At 38.4% G+C, this 9,455-nt stretch overlaps 1 protein-coding gene across 1 annotated transcript in view; it reads left to right on the top strand.

Annotated features, from left to right (window-relative positions):
* The window catches only part of LOC110453715 (DENN domain-containing protein 2C-like), a 37,298-nt gene extending 28,073 nt beyond the window's left edge, over nucleotides 1-9,225 (top strand). Inside the window, exons 13-18 of the mRNA XM_021502799.1 lie at nucleotides 785-911; nucleotides 1,608-1,785; nucleotides 3,738-3,861; nucleotides 5,159-5,277; nucleotides 5,927-6,056; nucleotides 6,347-9,225. Coding sequence (XP_021358474.1) covers nucleotides 785-911; nucleotides 1,608-1,785; nucleotides 3,738-3,861; nucleotides 5,159-5,277; nucleotides 5,927-6,056; nucleotides 6,347-6,459 — 791 coding nt within the window. The 3' untranslated portion in view covers nucleotides 6,460-9,225. The remainder of the gene's footprint in view (nucleotides 1-784; nucleotides 912-1,607; nucleotides 1,786-3,737; nucleotides 3,862-5,158; nucleotides 5,278-5,926; nucleotides 6,057-6,346) is intronic.
* The last annotated feature ends 230 nt before the right edge of the window (nucleotides 9,226-9,455 follow it).

The following is a 9,455-nucleotide window of genomic DNA, read 5'->3' as shown; positions in this document are numbered from 1 at the left end:
ATTATATAAGGATGAATTCTTATATGCTTTTGATTATGTAAGGATGAATGCCTATATGCTTTTGATTATGTAAGGATGAGTGCCTATATGCTTTTGATTATATAAGGATGAATTCTTATATGCTTTTGATTATGTAAGGATGAATGCCTATATGCTTTTGACTATGTAAGGATGAATGCTTATATGCTTTTAATTATATAAGGATGAATGCCTATATGCTTTTGACTATGTAAGGATGAATGCTTATATGCTTTTAATTATACAAGGATAAATGCCTATATGCTTTTAATTATATAAGGATGAATGCCTATATGCTTTTAATTATGTAAGGATGAATGCCTATATGCTTTTAGATATATAAGGATGAATGCCTGTATGCTTTTAATTATACAAGGAAGAATGCTTATATGCTTTTAATTATATAAGGATGAGTGCCTATATGCTTTTAATTTTATAAGGATACATGCCTATATGCTTTTCATTATATAAGGAAGAATGCTTATATGCTTTTAATTATATAAGGCTGAGTGCCTATATGCTTTTAATTTTATAAGGATACATGCCTATATGCTTTTAATTATAAAAGGATACATGCTTATATGCTTTTGACTATATAAGGATTATTGCCTCTTTATGCTTTTAATTATAAAAGGATGAATGCCTGTATGCTATTAATTATATACTTTCTATTTAATGGGAATCCAACATATTTAAGTTGATTATTTTCAATAATGAAATATTTTACCTACTTTGCTACATAAGGTTTTAGGCTGACATTTTTGAGCAACTATTCATATTTTCCAGGCGAACCGTGAATTTTTACTCACGAGATTAGGAGTGGATAAATTGCTTAAGATCTTTGCTTGTATTCTCTTGGAGAGAAGTGTTTTGCTTTGTGCCAAAAATCTTAGGTAAGTATTTCACAGTCTTATGGGAAGTGCTTTATACACAACCAATAAAATGTTCTATGTGACGTTTCGATGACTAGTATGAAATGTGTGCATAGGCTTCACTGGTCATTTGTCTGATGAAGGTGACAGTGTACATGTCGTACTAGTCATCGAAACGTCACATAGAAAATTTTATTGGTTGTGTATAAAGAACTTCTGATAATCCATACTTACCAACCTGTAGAAAATGTTTAGAAATTTCCCAGTCTTATTTACTTTAGATTCCACAGGTTTTAAAATTGTAATGACACTGTCAAAGCAGCTTTTTTTAAATTTGTATCATTCCACGCTCTAAGTTGTGTACCAAAACTCAAGAACATTAAAATGGAGAAAAAATCTAGAAATGAACACACATATAAAGTAAGAGAAATGAAGTATTCACTGCTCATTGACCTAAATGATTACACAATCATACCAATTTTATATATTTGAAGTAACATGTAGCAGGCGGGTCATTAATGTGGGCTTGAGTTTTCATGATACACATGTACATGTATACAGTATACAAAACTGAATTTAAATCTGTTTTCTTTTTAGAAAACATCTATGATCATCTTCCCTTTTTTTGTGCACAAAAAATGAATGTACAAGGTATAAGAATTTGCTATAAGAATTTTCAAACAAATTAAATTGGCATTCTGATCTTATTTGCTTCAGTACGCTGTCCCAGACGATCCATGCCCTCTCTTCTCTACTGTATCCTTTCCACTGGCAACATGTCTACATACCTGTACTACCAGAGAGCATGCTGGAGGTGTGCTGCTCACCTACCCCCTACCTCATCGGGATCCTGTCTTCTCATCTACAAAGGGTACAGGCCCTACCCCTCAGTGAGGTAAGCCCCTACCTCATCCGGATCCTGTCTTCTCATCTACAAAGGGTAAAGGCCCTACCCCTCAGTGAGGTAAGCCCCTACCCCCTACCTCATCGGGATCCTGTCTTCTCCTCTACAAAGGGTACAGGCCCTACCCCTCAGTGAGGTAAGCCCCTACCCCCTACCTCATCAGCATCCTGTTTTCTCATCTACAAAGGGTACAGGCCCAACCCCTTAGTGAGGTAATCCCCGTGAGGTAAGCCCCTCCCCCCTAACTCATCGGGATCCTGTCTTCTCATCTACAAAGGGTACAGGCCCTCCCCCTCAGTGAGGTAAGCCCCTACCCCCTACCTCATCGGGATCCTGTCTTCTCCTCTACAAAGGGTACAGGCCCTACCCCTCAGTGAGGTAAGCCCCACCCCTGTCTCATCTCCAAAGGGTACAGGCCCTACCCCTCAGTGAGGTAAGCCCCTACCCCCTACCTCATCAGGATCCTGTCTTCTCATCTACAAAGGGTACAGGCCCTACCCATCAGTGAGGTAAGCCCAACCCCTGTCTCATCTCCAAAGGGTACAGGCCCTACCCCTCAGTGAGGTAAGCCCCTACCTCATCCGGATCCTGTCTTCTCATCTACAAAGGGTACAGGCCCTTCCCCTCAGTATGGTAAGCCCCACTCCTGTCCTATCAACAAAGGGTACAGGCCCTACCCCTCAGTGAGGTAAGCCCCACCCCTGTCTCATCTCCAAAGGGTACAGGCCCTACCCCTCAGTGAGGTAAGCCCCTACCCCCTACCTCATCAGCATCCTGTTTTCTCATCTACAAAGGGTACAGGCCCAACCCCTTAGTGAGGTAATCCCCGTGAGGTAAGCCCCTACCCCCTAACTCATCGGGATCCTGTCTTCTCATCTACAAAGGGTACAGGCCCTTCCCCTCAGTATGGTAAGCCCCACTCCTGTCCTATCAACAAAGGGTACAGGCCCTACCCCTCAGTGAGGTAAGCCCCTACCCCCTACCTCATCAGGATCCTGTCTTCTCATCTACAAAGGGTACAGGCCCTTCCCCTCAGTATGGTAAGCCCCACTCCTGTCCTATCTACAAAGGGTACAGGCCCTACCCCTCAATAAGGTAAGCTCCATCCCTGTCTTATCTACAGAGTGTACAGGCCCTACCCCTCAGTAAGGTAAGCCCCACCCCTGTCTTATCTACAAAAGGTACAGGCCCTACCCCTCAGTAAGGTAAGCCCCACTCCTGTCCTATCTATAAAGGGTACAGGCCCAACCCCTCATTGAAGTAAGCTCCACCCCTGTCTTATCTACAGAGAGTACAGGCCCTACCCCTCAGTGAGGTAAGCCCCACCCCTGTCTTATCTACAAAGGGCACAGGCCCTACCCCTCAATAAGGTAAGCCCCACTCCTGTCCTATCTACAAAGGGCACAGGCCCTACCCCTCAGTAAGGTAAGCTCCAACCCTGTCTTATCTACAAAGGCTACTTGCCCTACCCCTTTGTGAGGTAGGCCCCACCCTTGTCTAATGTCCATCTGCAAAGCGTACTGGCCCTACCCCTCACTGGGGTAGACCCCTACTCCCTACCCAATCTTGATATTGGATATTGTCTTTTCATTTACAAGACAAGCCTATCCCTACATGATATAAAGCTAGACACCTATGTATATGTATCTATCTTTATTTTCACACAATGTCATGGCAAACACTCAATTATAGTGTATTATTAGTGTCATGTGAACAAGTATCTTTAACAGGGCCTTAAATGCCGACCGGCATGAAAAGGATAGGTGAGGTGAGGTGAAGGTATTTTTACCTACAATGTTATGTAACCAAACATGTTTTGATGGTAAAATTAATTAAAGTCCCATCCATTCAGTACAGAAAAGTTGGTTTACAGAATTATGTTAACATAAACCATAATAAATCCACTGTTACCTTAGTTTAACCAAATTGGTGTCATTTTTCAGATTGTGATATTTGACCTGAATAAGAAGCAGATGATCCGGAGTCAGGGTGATGAGGGAACACTCCTTCCTAAACTCATCCAAAAGGCCATGAAGACAGCCCTCAGCATGTGTAAAAATGACTCTGGTAAGGTCACAGAAATATGTTTTTTAATGAAAAGAGAATTCTATTGAAACAAGTAGTTTATTAGGTCAACTGAACTTTGCTCAAGTGACCTATTCTGATTGCTTTCCGTTCGTTGTGCGTCGTCCGATGTCTGTCAAACGTAAACTTTTTACATTTTCGACTTCTTCTCAAGAACCAGTGGATGTAATATTTACAAACTTGGTCAGAATCATCCTTGGTAGATGAGGCTACAAAACTGTAAAATTGGGATTCCTACCCCAATCCCTGGGGCCGGGGTTGGGCCCAAAAGGGAAAATTAACCAATAATTCAAAAAATTCCTCTCCAGACTCAGAGGTACTACAGTCTTTTTCTCTGTATGGATGGAAAGATCATCAAGGGCTTTATTGAAATTGTAAATTTCAGGACCCCGGGCCATATGTTCTCTCTTGGGAAGGGGGTAAAGTTTACTATAGTTTATATAGGGAAAATTTTCTGCAGGAAATTATACTTACTTGGTGAGAATTATCCTTGGAGGAAGATGGTTTCAAATTGTAAAATTGGGATTCCTACCCTAACCCCAGGGGCCAGGGCAGAGCCCAAAGGGAAAATTAACCAATATTACAAAAATCTTCTTCTCCAGACTCCAGATATTGTTCGATTTCACTCAAATTTGGTATGTAGGTGTTTTATGGTATTGCGATCCTTTTCTGATGCATCTTTACTATGTTGGCAGTTTGGGGGACTTCTGTAATGGTCCCCCATTACAATTAATACTTGTTTACATGTTGATTTCCACATCACATGTCAACAATGAAATTGAGCTAGCCATGTCTATGATGTAACTCGGGTGACCGCTAAGGCCCTTGGGCTTCTTGTAATTCATATGTAAGCTATGGACATTCAATACACCTACATTAATTAGCCTCTTAGTTTACTGTGTCGTTGCTAAATATCCTGGGTAGGAAAGGTTTAATTTCCTCAAGTTAAAAATATGTGTTGGTTGTAATTTGTTTGACAGGACTTAAACCGAAAAACAATAATCAGGTACTCAATTTGTGAAATGTTAGGCGTTTACAGATTTTCAACAAATTAAATCCCTCACAATGATGAGAAGCTTTACACTTTGGTAACAGTGTTGTCTACCTAGTCTACACAGTGACGAGCAGGCCTCATACATCAAGTGATATATAAGTTTTATCATTATAACAATCTGCAGGTAAAATGTCAGGGGCATATTTCTGGTTTGGATATGTCGGGGTCAAGGTCACTGATTTCAGGTGCGAATGTATTGTACATATGTCTGTTTTATTTTTTCAGACGCCTCCAATGCCCAGAATCTCATGATATCAGAAGTGTTCCTGCGTTTCTTTGTAGAAGCAATTGCACATTTCTCCGAACACATTAACATTCAACAGGATGGCAAAAAGGTTTTTGTAGTAAGTGGTGACTTTATCATTGTCAATCCCAAAACTGAAATATTAAACATGTAAACTATTTGGATCGTGGATTCGTGGCCTACGCAGGGCAGTCGCCAGGTACTGGCTACAGATCAATGACAAAAAAGCTTCTCTCCTAAGATTTCGCTAATTTTGAATATAATTATTTGGAAAAACCAGTTTTCCTGGAGACAGAGTGCCTTATCACAGAGCAACTGAATGACTTGAGGCAACCATATTGTAGTTGTATGACAGGACATAAAGCAAATCTTCTGTAATTCAGGAAACTGTCAAAACTATAGCCCTTCAGTTATCAGTCCTGACATTTTGTGAAAGTTTTCCTCTGCAATGAAAGACTCTCATGTTGGTTGTTTAAAAAATGATGGTGTAATTTCCAATTTATGATCCAAATAACGAAAAAGCTAATTGAATCCTTATTTTTCTGCTATATTTGTTTTTAGTTTTTCAATTACTTTCTGAAAAGGCAATGTTTGGAAATGTTTACATGCAGATAAATCGTATATGAAAAACTTCTCTGAAAAAAAACCAGTTTGCTGAAAGTTAACGAAAGTAAGGAATATACAAATTTGATTGATTTCAATTTATCTGAAACATTGTACTCACGACAGGTGTTTTTTGTGTTACACAGAAGGAGAGCTTTATCCAGGGTGCCCCCACAGAGAGTATGCAGCAGTTCCTGGAGTGGTTCACAGAGACACAGATGTTTGAGGTGTTCATCACACACCAAGTGGAGAAAAACAGGACCACCAAGACCATGGGTAAGGCTAACAGCAAGATTCAGGAAGGCACATGATCTTATCTGACAGGACAGACAGTGACACCTATCTGGTTCCAATCATGTATAATCTGTGAACCTGGCCATACAAACCGATTCTGTATACTGGACTGTAGATCTGTTCAAACCCCGCCCTGTATCAGCCCACGGGCTAATATTGGGGTCTCACACAGCATATGATTGAAATATGCATATGAAATTCCATATTTATTGCTGTCAATGATATGATTGATATTTTCTACTATAAACTAAAAACAAGTTTTCTCTTTTCAGAACTCTTCACCTCAAGAATAATGGAATTCAAAGAAGAAGAGGCCAAATATAAGAGGGACAGAAATATGCCAAAAACAAAGAAAAAGGTCAAGAAATTATTAAAACATAATTAGATCATTCTATTGCAGCCATAATTTTATCAGCATTATTTTCAGCAAATTTATATTTTTGTTTTGTACAGACATTGCTATAATTGTCAATGCTTAAATAACACAAGGGCCTGGTGGTAGGCCTATTGTTATATACCAGGATGTATGGAAAAACAACGGAGAAAATACCCAGAAAAAGACATATGTAAGCGTGTCTTACCTGTGATAATTGGCCAACACCTTATATATTGGGTTAGAATGAGTACATTTTACTTGGCTTTTCTAGGAACAGAACTTGTGTATAAGAAAGATGACTGTCGTAAAAATTGGGTTGGCTTATTGCCCAGCATCAACTGACCACTAGTTAAATATGGTAACAATATCTTCAATTTCAAATTATATCGTTCATCTTTTATACTGTCCAAATTCATATAATGAGATTAAAATTACATATTGATATCCTGAATCAATGAGGCTTTAGACTTTTCACTACTCGCTGGTAATTGAGAAATTGTTCTCATAAGATGGTAATTTTAGACATTATTCTCATCAGCTAGTAATTGAAACAGCATTCTCATTGGCTGGTAATTGAGACAATATTTTCATTGGCTGGTAATTGAGACAGCATTCTCATTGGCTGGTTATTGAGACAGCATTTTTGTTGGCTGCTAATGAGACATCAGTCTCATTGGTTGCTAATGAGACAGCATTCTCATTGGCTGGTGATTGAGACAGCATTCTCATTGGCTGCCTATTAAGACATCATTCCCATTGGCTGCTAATTGAGACAGCATTCCAATTGGCTGGTAATTAAGATGGGCTGGTAATTGAGACAGCATTCTTATTGGCTGCTAATTGAGACAGCATTCTCATTGATTGCTAATTGAGACAGCATTCTCATTTGCTGCTAATTGAGACAGCATTCTCATTGGCTGGTAATTATATGTAATTGAGACAGCATTCTCATTGGCTGCTAATTGAGACAGCATTCTCATTGGCTGGTAATTTAGACAGCATTCTCATTGACTGCTAATTGAGACAGCAATCTCATTGGCTGGTAATTATATGTTATTGAGACAGCATTCTTATTGGCTGCTAATTGAGACAGCATTCTCATTGATTGCTAATTGAGACAGCATTCTCATTTGCTGCTAATTGAGACAGCATTCTCATTGGCTGGTAATTATATGTAATTGAGACAGCATTCTCATTGGCTGCTAATTGAGACAGCATTCTCATTGCCTGGTACTTTCGACAGCATTCTCATTAAAATATTTAGATGCCTTTACAGTCTCTGTACAAAGTAACACTACTGGTCAGTGGAATATTTTCTTTATCAAAGTAACACTACTGGTCAGTGGAATATTGTCTTTATCAAAGTAACACTACTGGTCAGTGGAATATTGTCTTGATCAAAGTAACACTACTGGTCAGTTTAATATTGTCTTTATCAAAGTAACACTACTGGTCAGTGGAATATTGTCTTTGTCAAAGTAACACTACTGGTCAGTGGAATATTGCCTTTATCAAAGTAATGCTGCTATGAGTATTGCTACAAATTGATTGTATTTTATATAAATCTGTTATTATCGCCAGACGTTTGACAGAGTTTGTGTTGTATATATGTTTCCTGTTTAAGATACAGGATTGTACATACTAGCTTTTGCTGTAAGATAGTACTGCTTTATTCTGACTGTTGATTTCACCGTGATACATTCAAAATTACAATCACCTAGAAACTTAAGTGTATTGTATAAAGTGATATAGGAATCAATACATCCTAAGTAATGAGGCTAACAAGATTAAAAAAATACATTTCAACCTTGAAATTACATTTCCATTTTTATATGGTTGTGTGAAATATTCTATGAAATTCGCTTTTGTTGTGGTTGCTGGTATTGTAAAGTTTAAACATTTTTAGTTGCTGATAGAGCAGAAATAACAAAAGTTGGACATTAATCTTTGTTAATGTAAAAATGAAATATACAAAATTTTGTTTTTTGTTTTAAGGAACAATTTTTCTGACTGAAATGGAAATACATTTCCAAGCATACCACTAGGGAAGTAAGCTTTCCACATCATCAGAGACTATTTTTTTAAGTTGAAATGTTAAATGGAAACCAAAATTAGGATTTGGGCTTCCAGAATTATGCGAGTTTATTTTGACAAGCTGGCCTTATTCACAAACTTGTTTGTAGGTTGAAGAGTGTTGATTTAGATTTTTGTAAAGTGATCTATTCGGCATGTTGTTACTGAAGTATGTTAAGATAGAGTTATGAGATTTTATGTTGATTTGTCTGTTAAAACTGTTGTAGGATTAAAGTTTGAAACAGCCCAGTGAATTTACTGTTTACGTTAAGAATTATTATGGTTCCAGCCCACAGTGTTCTGACATTACAAAGTTCCCCAGTGTAGCTGTGGACAGGGAGATAACTGTAATTAGTAATTCCTTTCAATCTGGTTAAGTTTAACTAAAATGGAATACAGAAAAAAGAGCTAAAGAAATCTTTCAAACCTCCTGTATTTTTGCACCTGTCGACCGTCTTTGGTAGGACTTATTGTGGTATGAGTTTATCTCGTTGGCAGGCTGGGCAACAACAATATCTTTGTCTGGAGCATGTCATGCTTAGAACATCCAACTTGCTATATATGTGGGAAAGGCATAGTAGTGTCATGTATGGAAATCTGGTTTCAGGCTCCACTATATACAGTGAGTCTAATAGAATAATTCCGTCTTTGCGTATTGCAGAGTTATCTTCTCTTGGGAGCAGGTATTGATTGTTACGTCACTTGTTTGTGAGAGTAACGTCATCAATTTTTGAGAAAACGACGTAATTTTCTCACAAAAACCAATGACGTAACAATCAATACCTGCTTCCAAGAGAAGATAACTCTGCAATACGCAAAGACGGAATACACGGCATGTGATTGACATCAACTTGTCTGCCTGGGGTACTCGTGTTCGCTGTTTTATCAGATCTCAATGCTTTGCCTCTTACCTTTATTATTGGAATTTAAAA

Source organism: Mizuhopecten yessoensis, unplaced genomic scaffold (genome assembly GCF_002113885.1).
Source record: "Mizuhopecten yessoensis strain PY_sf001 unplaced genomic scaffold, ASM211388v2 scaffold7491, whole genome shotgun sequence".
Taxonomy (NCBI): Eukaryota; Metazoa; Mollusca; class Bivalvia; order Pectinida; family Pectinidae; genus Mizuhopecten; species Mizuhopecten yessoensis.
The sequence above is the reverse complement of the archived record's forward strand: the minus strand, read 5'-3'. Positions and strand labels throughout refer to the sequence as shown.